At 41.5% G+C, this 15,987-nt stretch overlaps 1 protein-coding gene and 1 long non-coding RNA gene across 3 annotated transcripts in view; one reads left to right on the top strand and one right to left on the bottom strand.

The window, feature by feature from the left end:
- The first annotated feature begins 530 nt into the window (after positions 1 to 530).
- LOC128407573 (myosin-3) overlaps positions 531 to 15,987 on the top strand; it is a 32,974-nt gene continuing 17,517 nt past the window's right edge. Inside the window, exons 1-21 of one of the 2 annotated variants that reach the window (XM_053376084.1) lie at positions 531 to 837; positions 1,134 to 1,194; positions 4,874 to 5,085; positions 5,550 to 5,693; positions 5,775 to 5,931; positions 6,131 to 6,158; positions 6,268 to 6,382; positions 8,152 to 8,244; positions 9,347 to 9,410; positions 9,490 to 9,588; positions 9,799 to 9,902; positions 9,978 to 10,116; positions 10,430 to 10,548; positions 11,243 to 11,392; positions 11,781 to 11,951; positions 13,204 to 13,513; positions 14,040 to 14,119; positions 14,718 to 14,805; positions 14,892 to 15,009; positions 15,407 to 15,530; positions 15,611 to 15,747. In XM_053376084.1, coding sequence (XP_053232059.1) covers positions 4,882 to 5,085; positions 5,550 to 5,693; positions 5,775 to 5,931; positions 6,131 to 6,158; positions 6,268 to 6,382; positions 8,152 to 8,244; positions 9,347 to 9,410; positions 9,490 to 9,588; positions 9,799 to 9,902; positions 9,978 to 10,116; positions 10,430 to 10,548; positions 11,243 to 11,392; positions 11,781 to 11,951; positions 13,204 to 13,513; positions 14,040 to 14,119; positions 14,718 to 14,805; positions 14,892 to 15,009; positions 15,407 to 15,530; positions 15,611 to 15,747 — 2,444 coding nt within the window. In that variant the 5' untranslated portion in view covers positions 531 to 837; positions 1,134 to 1,194; positions 4,874 to 4,881. Of the gene's footprint in view, positions 838 to 1,123; positions 1,195 to 4,873; positions 5,086 to 5,549; positions 5,694 to 5,774; positions 5,932 to 6,130; positions 6,159 to 6,267; positions 6,383 to 8,151; positions 8,245 to 9,346; positions 9,411 to 9,489; positions 9,589 to 9,798; positions 9,903 to 9,977; positions 10,117 to 10,429; positions 10,549 to 11,242; positions 11,393 to 11,780; positions 11,952 to 13,203; positions 13,514 to 14,039; positions 14,120 to 14,717; positions 14,806 to 14,891; positions 15,010 to 15,406; positions 15,531 to 15,610; positions 15,748 to 15,987 lie in introns of those variants that run through there. The other variant, XM_053376083.1, reaches the window with a different exon arrangement.
- The window catches only part of LOC128407579 (uncharacterized), a 30,866-nt gene continuing 29,749 nt past the window's right edge, over positions 14,871 to 15,987 (bottom strand). Inside the window, exon 7 of the long non-coding RNA XR_008328836.1 lies at positions 14,871 to 14,958. This is a non-coding gene — a long non-coding RNA (uncharacterized LOC128407579). The remainder of the gene's footprint in view (positions 14,959 to 15,987) is intronic.

The following is a 15,987-nucleotide window of genomic DNA, read 5'->3' as shown; positions in this document are numbered from 1 at the left end:
TCCCTTTTAACACAGAAAGGGAGTTAAGTCCCTTGTAGCACAGCCTACACCATTGTAATCATGCGAGCAGGACCAATTGGGATGGCAGAAAGACCCACATGATCTCCCTCAACCAGATGGAGCATATAGTCACACACACTTTCCTGCACTTTGTTTGTGTGTGTGAATGGACACATGACCATCTATGCTTAATTCCCAGTGTTCTGTTTTCTTACTGTCATTTTTACCTGAGGCTTTGCTTAGGCAAAACAAAAAAGAAGAGTTTTTTTAGTGTCAACATTCCTGCTGATAGTGGATGCTTCTTCACACATTACTCCAGGAAAATACATGTTTCCACATATAGGTTCAAACTGCAGTCAAATGCATGTATGAATATATATTGCACATGTGTTTGGGGAATCTCAAATGTTGCATTTTAGTGCCTAAAATGTAACTGATTCTTAAAATGTAATTGATAAAATAGCTGTTTGCCAGGCTACTAAAATGCAAGTATATTTGCAGGATTTGATCCAATAAGAGCGCCAGATGGAAAAACTGCCACAAACTCTCTTTTTTAAAGGGATCAAACACCAGATCTCTCCTGCACTGGCATTACTTCCCAAGTTTAAAGAAATGGTTAGCTTCCATTCCAAAGTATCACAACTGATAAATAATGACTAAACTTGGTCATTTCTATTAATACATTTTCTGAGGGTAAATAAGTGTATAAGTGGCAAGCAGGCTTTAGGACCAGTCTCTGATTTCCAAATATAGAGAGGGGTTGAGCTAAGAGAAGAATCACAGCCTATAAAAGCTGGAGGAGATGAAAGGCTTACTGGTGGCTGCGAGCTGTGAGAGGTAAGTTTGATAATCAGTCTCTCTCCCTCCATCCTCATCCCCTACCCCCTTCCCTCCTGCAATATGGGCAACATACTCCAGAGCTTCCCACTTTGGGAGAGATCTCAGGGCAACCAAGTGTTAATTTAGACAATAAGGGCAGCTATACTTTAGCTGAGCTTAAAGGCACTTTGCTCTGAGGAGGAATTTTAGGGGGAAGAGGGTCCATTTCTGTAATGTATTTTGAGATTCTAAAAAATTCTCAGCTGTTGAGGATACTGGACTCATGAATGCTTACGCTGTCTGCTCCTTTCTAGATTAGACGTCTTATTTCATCCAGTTCCTTTCTTCTTTCTGTTGGGAGTGGAAAATAAAAAGGTGAGAAGTCAAGGTGTGGCGCTATGTGTCCCACCCCTACCCCATCTCCCAAATTACAGTTATTGATACTTTTTGTGTGATGCAATTTCATTTCCTCAATCAGTCTGCTGTGGAGTGATAATAACTGCAGTGCTTCTGTGCTTGTGTATTGAGGAGAGGGAAAGTACCTCTCTATACTTCGACTTTCCTGCCTGCAAATTGTGGGTGAAGGAATGACATTCTAAGAAATAGGTGGACCATTTCTTGGAAAAACCAATCTCCCATGCACTTCTGTTATCATTTTCCAGCATTCAGTATTTGACGAAGAGTCTTACGGCATCTTAAAGATGAACTAATTTAAAATGGCATGAAGTTTTATGGACTACAATCTACTTCATCAGATGCATGAAGTGTTATCTTGAGTTATACGTGTATATACACATGAGTTGGGATGAGGGGGTTGTGTAAAGTGAGGTCAGAGAGAAATAAAATGTAGAAAAGTACTTAGTTACTTAGGTTTTTTTAGTATACCACCCTTTACCTGTTCGCAGCAGAAAATTACATTATAAAAAACACAAAATGCATAATGAAAATAAGAACAAAAACAAATCAATAATCCCCCCTCCCACCACACATTTAAAAGGGCATCAGATAAATAACAGTTCTCAATGACCCTGACATCTGTGAGCCAATTAACACATGTATTGTGCTACAAAAAAATCCTTTGTCTCAGTTCAGTTCACAAGTGATAGTCAATGTTTGTCACATTCAGAGTAGACCCACAGAAGTCAATGGGACTACTCCTTTCCAAATGAAAATGTTGATAAATTGTAATTCATTGGTTTCACACAGCACTCTCCCTTTGAAGGTATTTTGCTCTAGGATGACTACTTTAAGAACTTTTGCAGTGTCTTTGAAGGCTGAAATGTACCCTCATTCTTTCACAGGCCTTAGGTGGTAGGTCTATATACTGACATTCAGATAGCACCCCTACCAAAAACAGCTACTTAGCAGCAACAACAGCCCATATTAAAAAGATACTGACATAGAAAGCAGCCCCTTTGGCAGATCCAGATGCCTTGGGTAGCTGAGCTGGTAGAGAATAATAATAATAATAATAATAATAATAATAATAATAATAATAATAATAATAATTTATTTGTACCCCGCCCATCTGGCTGGGTTTCCCCAGCCACTCTGGGCAGTTTCCAACAAAGATTAAAAATACATTAAAATGTCACACATTAAAAGCTTCCCTAAAGAGGGCTGCCTCTTAATCATGGGTTCGAGCCCCACATCGGGTAAAAGATTCTTGCATTGCAGGGGGATGGACTAGAGGACTCTCGTAGTCCCTTCCAGCTCTACAATTCTATGATTCTATTGCTCTCTGCATATCTACTCCGGAAACACTATCGCAGGACCTAATAATGTCACCCACAACTTCAGGGTTTCATTCGCCCCCACATCTGCTAAGGTGATATGTGTCATCATCTGCCCACAATGCCCATCTGCATTTTACAAATAGGCCAGTCCCTGAATTACAATACATCAGGCACTTGAACATTATCACTTGTGGATGGAAGCGAAACAAATAATGTTTAGGTTTTTATGTGTTCACTGGCTTACCATTGCCAGGATGTCTGTGTCATTGTGAACTATTATGTGAATTACCATTGTTAAGTATAAATAATTGTCACTATCTATACTTCTTCTGCATTTCATTTCTCTCTGACCTCACCTTTACAATCCTCCCCACAAACACACACACACACACACCTCCCTATAAGTAAGGAGAACACTTCACGCCTCTGCTGAAGTGGACTGTGATCTTTGAAAGCTTATCGCCAATAAATGTGTTAGTCTTTTAAGCAGCCACAACACTCCGTTGTTTCACTGCAATAGAGGAACATGGCTACTCCTCCGGAAGACGTTTAGTATGATCTCTTTCCCTAATCTGTCATCATCAGAAGCAGCAGCTCCATCCCCTGAAACTGCCTGCAGCAGATGGTTGAGGGTTCTTTGTTTCTCACTCACAGCACATGCAGACACATGCTACTTCCCATCCACTCAGCACAGAGACTGCAGAATTCAATCAACATTCTGCTAAGCACAGGTGCCACTTCATATCTCAAGTAATCTTATAGTTTCACAGCCACTACCCCTTCTCTCCTTCCTCCCCTTTCCCAGTACACAGGGACATTCAACAGCAACACAGACACAACCTGATGAAAGGAAAGGGGGCTTCCATTTACACTGAGTGCAGGAATGCTGAAAGTGGGAGTAAACCAAAACTTTCCTCTGCCCAGGAGTTCCAGTTACCATCTTACTTGTTCATCTCATCCCATGTTCTAAGCCAATAAAACGTAACTTGGAAAGTAGGAGGCACAACAGAGGTGCTTCCTCACCAAAGAACTATGCTTAAGGAATGTGTAGAACTAAAAAAAAACCACCCACCCATCTCAGGCCTTGCTGTGAAAAGCAACATATGCTAGATGCCTAGATTTAAAAGCACTCAAGGAAGCAAGCAAGCCACATTTGGTCTCTTTGGGTGGGTTTGGATGGCTCCAAAAAGGGGAGTGATCCTACCAAGGCTAAAGTAAGCAACTGGTTTTTTTTCCTGCACCAGATAGGCCATTCACAGAATTATAATAATATCAATTCTATACCAAAGTAACTAATTTGACTCGAATATAAAAATCAGGCTATGTTACATGCAATTGTTTTGCATAATTTATGTTTTCTGTCAAAATTATCACAGGGCAGGATGTAATTGTGATAATTACCGTACTTCTGTATTTCATGAGGCTCTTCTTTCAAATTATTATGCTTCCTTTTGAAACTTTTTTAAAAAAATCAATTGCAAGGTGCTGCATTCTTTTCTAGATTCCAGATTTTGTATTTGTGCAACTATTTCATGGATGCTAAACTATCCTCACTATTGTTATTTGCTTCAAAATGGCAATTTACTTATATTCATTCTTAATTCTCCTTGGTATTGATATTTTGCCCTTTAACAAAGTTCTTAGGACAGTTGCAGATAAAAATAAAGCAACGTAAGAAGCATATTAAGGGCAAATAGGCAGACATAGGTAAGCTAGTGATCTTTCAGGAGACAGAACGATTGGATTATAGAAAACTGAAGGGAGAGTGTGCCCAGAATTTAGTGTGAGCTATCCAATGCCACATATTTCAGGTGTTTTTGGACTTCAACTCCCATCATCACCACTGGCTTGAGCTGATGGGAACTGGAGTCCAATAACACCTGGGTGGCACTAAAGGCAACAACTGTTTTTAACCTGTCCATGTACATTGGCCCAAATCTGAAAGTGACCCAGACACATCACAAAAATGTCACAAAATGGGTTGGAACGGGGTGGGAGCAGAAAAGGGTGGTGCAGTGCGGTCTTACAGGGCCCACTGACATGGGGGGGGGGCGTGGTCTGGGATGTAACCCCGGTCCCTGCCTGTCCATTGTATACCCCTGGCGTAGTACATAATGTCAGGATTACAGAGAAAATGGGAGTTTGTGGAAATAGCTGGACCTTCTGTTCTGCTTACAAAAGGGATCATTCACGCTGCTGTACACTCTCTTAGATTTAGGAATAGGGACCATGTCTGGTATTGTCTGAACATGATGTCTCTAGTTCAAGTTTCCTAGGCTTCCACAGAATAAGGACTGACCCTCCTGTCTCACTTTCAGCTGCAGCAATGAGCAGTGATGCAGAAATGGAGGTTTTTGGGGTGGCTGCCCCCTTTCTCCGAAAATCTGAGAAGGAGCGAATAGAGGCTCAGAACCAACCCTTTGATGCCAAGACGTATTGCTTCGTGGCTGATCCAAAGGAGGAATATGCCAAAGGGAAAATCAAGGGCACTGAAGGTGGCAAAACGACTGTGGACACAGATGATGGCAGGGTGAGTGTCTTTGAAGATTTGGTGTGGGGTGTGGAGTCCTCTTTTTCCACAAGCATGTGCTAAGATTTTCCAGCTGAATTGTTCTGATCATAATTGGGACAAAATTTGCGAAGCACTTAAGCTGCTGGGATGAGCTACTGAAAACATCTCTATAAAAGGTATATTAATTTTTACACATAGAGTTTTCGGTCTGTCCTGAAGATAGGTGGTGGTATTATCATTATCATTATCATCATCATCATCATCATCATCCTACATTTCACCCCAACATCCTAGGGTGGGTTACAATAATTTAAAACACAACATTAAAAAGTTTTTAAAACTTACAATTATTTTAAAAATCACAAAAATAGCGTGGGTCCTAAATATATGCCATCACTATTGAAATAATTTCATTTGCATTGCAAACTTGCATTGTGGCATAACCATTCCTCATCGAAAGTCCTTCCTTCTTTGCATTTCAGACTCTGACTGTCAAGCCAGATGATGTGTATTCTATGAATCCACCTAAGTTTGACAGAATTGAGGACATGGCAATGCTGACGCATCTGCATGAACCTGCTGTTTTGTATAATCTCAAAGATCGCTACAGCTCCTGGATGATTTATGTAAGTGGTGCTATCCTGGTCCACAGAAAGGAATCCCCAAAGGGAAAGGGTCTAACAGTATTTTTATTGGTTTTCATGCAGACCTACTCGGGCCTCTTCTGTGTCACTGTTAATCCATACAAATGGCTGCCTGTATACAATCCAGAAGTGGTGGCTGGCTATCGGGGCAAAAAGCGCACAGAAGTGCCTCCCCACATATTCTCCATCTCTGACAACGCCTATCAGTTCATGCTAACTGGTACGTATACTTCACAACTGAAAGGGGAATAAGGTGTTATAAGCAGAATGGAATTGGAGGAACAATCAAGATACCATCAGGCTTAGTAAACCTTTATCACATGCCCAGATTTGAAGGAATTTATTCCAGTGGTTGAACCTGTAACTCAGCACATGCCTCTGCAGCATAATGAGCATGCTCCTCTCTTTCCTTTTGGCAGATCGCGAAAACCAGTCTATCCTGATCACGTAAGCAGATGCTTTGGGTTTGTCCTACTTCATATTGCCAAAGTACAATTATAACATAAGTAATGGTCCTCCATTTTTCTTTACATGATGCTTGCTTTTATCATGACAGTGGAGAATCTGGTGCTGGAAAGACTGTCAACACCAAGCGTGTCATCCAGTACTTTGCAACAATTGCAGCTACTGGAGAAGGAGCTAAGAAAAAGGAATCTCAATCCAAGATGAAGGTAGGACGAGATGGGCTGGCATTAGTGCAAATAAACCTGTGGTTGTAAGCATACAAAGGGCACTGCTGAAGAACCATAGACTCTGAACAACTTCCTGATTAGTTATACAGTCATACCTTGGAAGGCAAACGGAATCTGTTCCGGACGTCCGTTCGACTTCCAAAACATTCGGAAACCAAAGTGTGGCTTCTGATTGGCTGCAGGAACCTCCTGCAGCCAATTGGGAGCCCTGTTGGACGTTTGGCTTCCAAAAATAGTTTGCAAACCAGAACAGCCACTTCCAGGTCTGTGGCATTCGGGAGCCAAAACGTTCGAGAACTAGGCTGTTCGAAAACCAAGGTACAACTGTACTCTGTTCTGTTAAGTGATCAGGTCTATAGAATTTCCTTCATCAATTAAGAAACAATGGCGCTAACAGCCAAAGTATCACAATCCACCAAGCCCTGAGACTTCACTTACTGGATCCACATTGGATAGCCTCATGAAGATTTTTTTAAAGCATGCTTTTTCTTTAAAATAAGGGCTGTGGATTTCTAAGCAATAATTACCATATTTTTTGCTCTATAAGACTCACTTTTTCCCTCCTAAAAAGTAAGGGGAAATGTGTGTACGTCTTATGGAGTGAATGCAGGCTGCGCAGCTATCCCAGAAGCCAGAACAGCAAGAGGGATTGCTGCTTTCACTGCGCAGCGATCCCTCTTGCTGTTCTGGCTTCTGGGATTCAGATTTTTTTCTCTCTTGTTTTCCTCCTCCAAAAACTAGGTGTGTCTTATGGTCTGGTGCGTCTTATAGAGCGAAAAATACGGCAGTTCATTCTGTGATCCCCTCATGACGCTTGCTTCCAGAGCTGTTACAATAAAAAGCTATGTAGCACTTACAGCATAAAGCATCTCAGTAATTTTCACGGCAACTGCTGAGAAAGGGAAGTGGTTGAAGAGTATGTTGTTCTTTTTTCTTGTTCTTTTTCTTGCATTACCTATCTTCCTCTGCCCGAAACGGGTTGTAAAATGTGGCTATATCCAGCCACTAGTCTAAGGGTGCCTCTAAGGCTAGGCAACACAGGACCATGGACAGCTGTCCAGGTGGCAGAAAGGACAAATCATTCCTCACACAGGAATGGTTCTAGCTGAGATGCACAGAGAATTTCCTGCTGTTCTAGCCACACTTTTATATCTTGTTCCAGGAAAAAAGGATGTAGTATGAAAGGCATGGCCACAAACTGTTTCTTAATTCACCTTTAGTTTCTTACAGTTTCCTGTCTCCTGTCTCCCTTCCTTTCTTTTCCTCCCTTTTTCATTCTTTCGTTTCTTCATTCCCTTCCTCTCTCTATCAGAGCAATTCAGAGTCAAACATCCAAAAAAACAAACAAACTGGGAAGGGATCATACAGTAGCTACAAGGATGCATTCAACAAACACATTCTCACTTGAAGCCTTGAGTCACTTTCAGATCCCTGCTTGGTGCAAGGAATAATTAACACACCACCTGTATCTGAATACCCAAGACCAATCACTTGTCCTAAAATGAACATAAATATGACTCAAGGTCCATTCATGACCCAGGCATTCTTCACATTAATCAGACTTAAGGATCTAATTAAGACTTGGTCAAATTGGAGAGTGAAAGCTAACACTTAGCTGTAGAATATAGCATTTTGAGCATAGCATTGTGCCCAAAGTCTTGTGTATTTATCTATGTACATTCAATAGCTGTTACTTCCATTGCTTTATTATTCACTTTTCAAATATTTCCTTTCCTTTCCTTTTATAGGGGACACTTGAGGATCAGATCATCAGTGCCAATCCCCTATTGGAGGCCTTTGGAAATGCCAAGACTGTCAGGAATGACAACTCCTCTCGCTTTGTGAGTGGTGCATACACTGCAGGATCTAAAAGTCGTTATCAATTTTTTAGCCAATAATATCAGCTGTCTCATTATTGTGTTTGCATTTCACATCCTGGGACTGATCATGAAGGTGTTGCCCTGGAGGAAGTCCCGCTGAAGGAATGTGGCTTGCTTTGTAGTTGCTGAGAAATTAACAGGCAATTCACATATCAGTTTTATGTAAATATTTCAAATTCTTGTTTGTCTTTGATAAGTTGTACACCAGTGCCAAGACTTTTAAGTGCTTCAGTAGCATCTTTTCTTCTAAACTTATCTTATTTTAAGAAAGCAGCTTGCAAATTGATACATTTCAGAGAAGGAAGTGGAGCTGTGCACATCAATAAATGCAAATAGCCAAAAGCTGGGATTCAGCTCTAGCAGTAGAACAGCATTTTCTAATGTACTTGAGGTTAGTAGACTAGCTTAGGAGGCACAGGACAGGCTGTACAGCACACAGATTTGTCCTTCAACACCTCTAGCACCAGTCCTCAACATTTGCTACCTGAAGCAGCTGCTTCACTCCGCCTACTAAGAGGGCTGGCCCTGTTTACAGAAATCATTTGTTTATTGAAATAGTTACCGTATTGACCTGAATATAAGCCACACCAGCAAATAAGCCGCACCTTTAAAGGGAAAAAAGAAAAAAATACAATACCCAAATATAAGACGCTCCCTTAAAATTCTGCAGGCACTCACACCCATAAATGGCAAATGTATTAGAAAATCCTACAGCGATATCGTAAAAGCCAATTTTTGTAAGGTCATGAATTTAAGCCACACTTTAATTTTTCACGGTCGGAATTTGGAAAAAAAAAGTGTGTCTTATATTCAGGCCAATACAGTATATCTCATCTTTTGGTTTTTCAACTGAGCCACCAAAGCAACTAACACCTTCCATTAAAAATAGAAACTTAACACAGAAATCAATGCCCCTTCCATCCAGAAACATAAGGAGCAATTCCCATAAACAAACAAGCAAAAATGTTAAAATGAAAAATCCCTAATAGATCTAATCCTGGTAGTTGTGTTTTCTGAAAGTCTTTGGTTCTCTGTTATGACTTTTTTCCTCTGTACTTTGCAGGGCAAATTCATTCGGATTCATTTTGGTGCCACTGGAAAGCTGGCCTCTGCAGATATTGAGACCTGTAAGTATCCAGATTGGAACACAGCCAGTCAAATATTAAACCGGGTTTACAAACATTAAATTGTGAATCTTTGTTGCAGATCTGCTGGAAAAATCAAGAGTAACTTTTCAGCTGAAGGCTGAGAGAAGTTACCATATTTTCTATCAGATTCTCTCCAATAAGAAACCCGAACTTATTGGTAAGCAGGATTCTCATTTATTTCCTTCCTGAATGTCTCAGATTATCTGGTAAAGCAAAAGAGGATTTTATGCTAGTTGCTCAACCAGCGCTACACAGAACTGGGTGGGGAGAGGGAGAGAGAGAATTGCTCAGAACCATTTACTCTCCTTCTGTATCTTAATCTAAGATGTTATGTGGCGATTATCAGACTCTTCTAATTTCATTTCAGAAATGCTTCTCATCACAACAAACCCTTATGACTACCCATTTATAAGCCAAGGGGAGATTTCAGTACAAAGCATAGATGACCAAGAGGAACTAATAGCTACAGATGTAAGTATAAGTGCTGCTGCTAATATAAATACTGAGTAACAATTTCAGCTAATTGCTGCCTGAACTATCTTACAGACGGCTATAGACATCCTGGGCTTCACTGCTGAAGAGAGAGTTGGAATCTATAAACTAACTGGGGCAGTGATGCATTATGGGAACATGAAGTTTAAGCAGAAACCACGAGAGGAGCAGGCAGAGCCAGATGGCAGTGAAGGTAACAGATCTCTGGCATACACCATTAATGAAAAGCCAATTTCCAGATCTCATGGTGGTGCGTGGGGAGAGAATTTTCACGTGAGGTGTGCAAAGCATCCCTGGAAAGATTTCACATTAAAAGAGATTATATACAGTTCTTCCTCAGCTTTTGGCAATTCATCTGAATCACTCTCCCTGTCATAATTTTAATGAGTAAATTACAATTGCAGTTACAACTTTAATTGTGATTATCCCATTCTCAAATGATTATTGTTTTCTGGCTGTCCTGAAAGAGTTCCATCAATATTTGCTTCTCATATGTTGTTTTGTAGAGGCTGACAAAGCAGCTTATCTGATGGGCCTGAATTCTTCCGATTTATTGAAAGCCCTATGCTTTCCCCGAGTGAAAGTGGGAAATGAATATGTGACCAAAGGTCAAACAGTGGACCAGGTGAGGCCATGCATCAGATCAAAAACATTTATTAGCTTATGTGAGGGGCTCTTACTCAGGCAAGGTACATTTCTTCCTTTCGGTATGCTGCTTAGTAAGGATTTACAAGTTTTGGGGAAAATCTGTTTTCTTCTGGTAACATCCATCTCAGCTAGATTAATGCCACTGGAGCACTATTCAGAAAAGGTCACACCAGCAGGGAATCGATAGGGCATTTGCAGTGGTTTGGGATAGATAGAAAGGAATTTCTGGTGAGATGAGACAACATCTACATGGCACCCAGTACCATCATCATCTTCTTTCAGGAAGCCCTGTGGTCAAGCAACTTGTATTCCCCACCCCAACTTGGAAGGAGAAGTTTGAAGCAGAAAGACCAGATATTTAAACTACTCACCTCTTGTGGTGGGTTTCTGAGCTGTGATCATTCAGTTTCCATCTTAACTAGCTAACACTATTATTCCTGGGTCATTCCATATCCTAGGCCAGACAGTGATTCATAGAATCACAATTGGAAGGGACCACAAGGGTCTTCTAGTCCAACCCCCTGCAATGCAGGAATATTTTGCCCAACATGGGGCTCAAACCCACAACCCTGAGATTAACCATTTTATGCTATACCAATTGAGCTCTAACTTGTGCAGTAACATTGTTTAACTATGTAGTGGCCCCTAACTGTCTGGACTGTTGCCTGCAGGTGCATCATGCTGTCAATGCCCTTTCCAAATCTGTCTATGAAAAGCTATTTTTCTGGATGGTACTTCGCATCAACCAACAGCTGGATACAAAGCTGTCCAGGCAACACTTCATTGGGGTCTTAGATATTGCAGGCTTTGAAATCTTTGAGGTATGTGGACCCATTGCAACTTCTTGCCTCTCTTGTAACAGCCAAATTAACTGCCTAGGCTGAACTTGTTCCAGAAAGTCGGCTTTATATAAATGTATTTTGCCTTGTGTACTCTGTCCCAGAGTATGGTTGTAATGGGTGATATGGGGAGCTGGGGAAGGGGAAGAATAATTTCCCCATGCTCACACCTTCTCTTCCCTTTTGGAGAGGGACAAGTTCCTCCCTAACCTCAAAGAGGTACCATTAATTAAGAAAATATTCCACTATTCCCTTCTGCATAGCTTCCTTCTTTCCTCTAAAAATTGTGAAGAATTAATTCTAAAAACTGCTTACCTGTGTACTTTTGAAGCCAAAGTCATCGTATTAACATAATATATTCTGGTGTTAGTTCAACAGCCTGGAGCAGCTCTGCATCAACTTCACCAATGAGAAACTGCAACAGTTTTTCAACCATCACATGTTTGTGCTGGAACAAGAGGAATACAAGAAGGAGGGGATTGAGTGGACTTTCATAGACTTTGGAATGGATTTGGCTGCCTGCATTGAGCTTATTGAGAAGGTACATTTGCCATATTGTCTTGCAGTGGCGGACCTTGATTTTTGAGGCCCTGAAAGTTGAACTGTTATTGGGACCCCTTCACGACCAGCAACAAGGTCTGGGTAACCGCTGTTATCTTCTTCAGTGGGGTTGTTCTATGACAGATCACCACACACACACACACACACACACACACATATGAATTACTACATCTCAGATTTTGGGAGTCATTTTGGACTTGCAGCTGTCCATGGAGGCACAGGTCAAATCTGTGTCCAGGACAGCTGTCTACCAGCTCCATCTGGTACGCAGGCTGAGACCCTATCTGCCTGCGGACTGCCTCGCCAGAGTGGTGTATGCTCTAGTTATCTCCTGCTTGGACTACTGCAATGCGCTCTACGTGGGGCTACCTTTGAAGGTGACCCGGAAACTACAACTAATCCAAAATGTGGCAGCTGGACTGGTGACTGGGAACGGCTGCTGAGACCATATAACACCGGTCTTAAAAGACCTACATTGGCTCCCAGTATGTTTCCGAGCACAATTCAAAGTATTGGTGCTGACCTTTAAAGCCCTAAATGGCCTCGGTCCTGTATACCTGAAGGAGCGTCTCCACCCCCATTGTTCTATCCAGACACTGAGGTCCAGCACCGAGGGCCTTCTGGCGGTTCCCTCACTGCGAGAAGCTACAGGGAACCAGGCAGAGGGCCTTCTCCATAGTGGCGCCTGCCCTGTGGAACGCCCTCCCACCAGATGTCAAAGAGAACAACAACTACCAGACTTTTAGAAGACATCTGAAGGCAGCCCTGTTTAGGGAAGCTTTTAATGTTTGATGTATTAAAGTATTTTAATATATATATTTTTTGGAAGCCGCCCAGAGTGGCTGGGGAAGCCCAGCCAGATGGGCGGGGTACAAATAAATTATTAGTAATTATTATTATTATTATTATTATTATTATTATTAAAATTGCTGTACTGTGACCCTTCACCTTTACAACATCTGTGCTACTGACTCTCAAACTTTGGAATTGGTGAAATACATACAGCAAAAAATTAATCCGTTTGAGTCATGTGACTGAAACTGGATCTACTAGACCCATTTTTTTCAAAGCAATGTGGAATAACAGCACTTCTGGGACCCCTCCGGGATTAGGGCCCCTGAAGCTTATGCTTCACTAGTTTCATAGTTGATCCACCCCTGTTGCCTTGTAAATAAATATCCACTTCATAGAAATATATATTTGAAATAAAACTTGTTTGTTTTTCAATTTAGCCAATGGGCATTTTCTCCATCCTGGAAGAAGAGTGCATGTTTCCTAAGGCAACTGACACTTCTTTCAAGAACAAGCTCTATGACCAGCATCTTGGAAAATCTGCTAACTTCCAGAAACCTAAGCCTGTCAAAGGCAAGCCTGAGGCCCACTTCTCCTTGGTCCACTATGCAGGGATTGTGGACTACAATATTGCTGGCTGGCTGGAGAAGAACAAAGACCCTTTGAATGAAACTGTTGTGGGACTCTATCAGAAATCATCCATTAAGATTCTGGCCAATCTTTATGCTGCCTTTGCTACCATAGAGGATGGTATGTTATCTTCATCTATTACAGAGTGGTCCAACACATGGCCCTCAAGGCCTTTTCTGGCAACATTTGATGCACCCCCCAGTTCTCATGCTGCCTTCCCAAAGCTGGCTAAGCAAGGCACTGGACTTTGGGCAGGAGGTGTGAGGGCTCTGATAGGGTCCTAGAGTTCTCCCTCCTCCTTCCCAAAGCCTAGTTAGTGCTTTCCTAGCTTGGGCAGGCGGTGTGAGGGCTCTAGATCCAAGCCAAAGCCTCCTCCCCAAAGCCTGGTGCCTCACTTAGCCAGCTCTGGGAGGACACTGTAAGGACTTGGGTGGGTGTGTCAAATTTTGGCCTCACTCCCCACCCCACCCCTGTGACAAGACAGTGTGTGGCCTGTGGGTTCCGTGTCTTTTGACCCACTTGGGCCACCATGATCTATTATATTTGGCTTAAAACTGTGTGACCTCTTGCACTGACCATAGTTAGAAGGATAGCCAGAATGGCTGACCAGAAATATTGCCAATTGTACTTACGTCTTGCTTTGCAGCTGAAAGTGGTGGTGCTACTAAGAAGAAAGCTGCCAAGAAGAAGGGGTCTTCCTTCCAAACTGTTTCTGCACTTTTCAGGGTAAGGCTTGCAGGCATCCTCAGAAAGACAGGTGCCCCGCTGCAATAAATATATTTTTGTGGAAGCAAATCTCATTAATTGGATAGTCAATAGTTTGTATATGTGGTGCCATTAGCTCAAATGGTGGACGGCTTATAGAAGTGCCTAAGAGCATATATCACCCAGTGGTGCATTTGACTTTGATCCTTTGTTGGAAACTGAATGCTGGACTAAACTGATCATGCATCTGAGGTGGGTACATTATTTAAAACAACAACACACCCCAATAATTTTGCTTTTTTCATGTGATCATCATCTACTTAAATTACAAAGGGATCAGAAAATTTAATAATTAGAAATGATAAAATAAACAATATTAAAGGTGTGCTTATGGGTATTAAGCTTGTATATAATAAGGAGTGGGGGTAAGTACAGTAAATGTAACAAATAAGTTAATCTTATTTCCATTTTTGGGGAGCAGACCTTATTAGCCTACACATTTCAATTTTATTTTAGGGCATGTGGAAGAAGAAGAACATTTGTAAATAAATATAATATGGCTCTTTTTATCAGAATAATAAAATTTTAACAGCATTTAATATAAATTTCCAAATTACAGGAAAATTTGAACAAACTGATGACCAACTTGCGGACAACTCACCCACATTTTGTGCGTTGCATCATCCCCAATGAAACTAAAACTCCAGGTAACTAAGACAATCTGACATCAATTTCCAGCAGGAGTTCAGTCGAGTATCAGGGAAAGCTGCTATTTAGGTTTTCTCTTCCACAGGTGCAATGGATCACAGGCTTGTTCTGCACCAGCTACGGTGTAATGGAGTGCTTGAAGGCATTCGAATCTGCAGGAAGGGATTTCCAAACAGAATCTTATATGGGGATTTTAAACAAAGGTCTCAGCTACATTTATTGTGATCTTCCTAATTTGCATTGAGGCAATTTGTTAGGAAAACACTGTCTAGAATTCTGGATAACAATGACACCTGTGTCTGCTTGAGCATCACTTTATATACTATAATTTAGATACAATGGTATTTTTTTGCAGAAAATATGCTTTTTAATGCTGCCCTGCCCTCACTGTTTTTGCCTGGGGAACTTCCCTTTAGGATTTTGTACAATACAAATAAATATTTGGATAAAAAGTATCGCAGCCTCCTCAAACTAACCACAATCTTGCTGCCTATTTATGGGCAGTTACCTAAGCTGTTTAGAAGTGTTTGCTAGTGGGAAAGAGCTTCTTCCTTCTCCACTGTTTAGAGCGCTAAAACCTGTTTGTGTTTAAATGGACAGATACCGCGTTCTGAATGCTAGTGCTATCCCAGAGGGCCAGTTTATGGACAGCAAGAAAGCCTGTGAGAAACTGCTGGGATCTATTGATATTGATCACACCCAGTACAAATTTGGACACACCAAAGTAAGCACTTCTCTGTGCTGAGAAGAGTACAAGCAGTGGCTCTACTTGGGCAGCGACTATACTTTGCCTTCTCTTTTTAGGTGTTTTTCAAGGCTGGGTTGCTGGGCCTTTTGGAAGAGATGAGAGACGAACGTCTAGCATTGCTCATCACTCGCACACAAGCTATGTGCAGAGGGTACCTCATGAGAACAGAATACCAAAAAATGGTGGAAAGAAGGTATCATGTTTCTCCCCAGGTTTACACCAGGGAGCTTCACTTTACTATATGCAGAGCCTCCCCCTCCCGCCCTTACCTTGATTCCCCAGAAGTGTTAGAGGAAAGATACCCTACAAATGATATTTTTGAAACACTCCTTAAAATTTCCACTTCTTCCACCCTCTCTCTGTTGTGCCTATGTAATCCTATCATGCTGCTATAATCTCCTTGGGCTATAGGAGCAGACCTCACCTCTTCTGT

The sequence above is a fragment of the Podarcis raffonei genome, chromosome 2, assembly GCF_027172205.1.
Source record: "Podarcis raffonei isolate rPodRaf1 chromosome 2, rPodRaf1.pri, whole genome shotgun sequence".
NCBI classification, from domain to species: Eukaryota; Metazoa; Chordata; class Lepidosauria; order Squamata; family Lacertidae; genus Podarcis; species Podarcis raffonei.
This window is presented reverse-complemented; position numbering and strand designations above follow the sequence as displayed.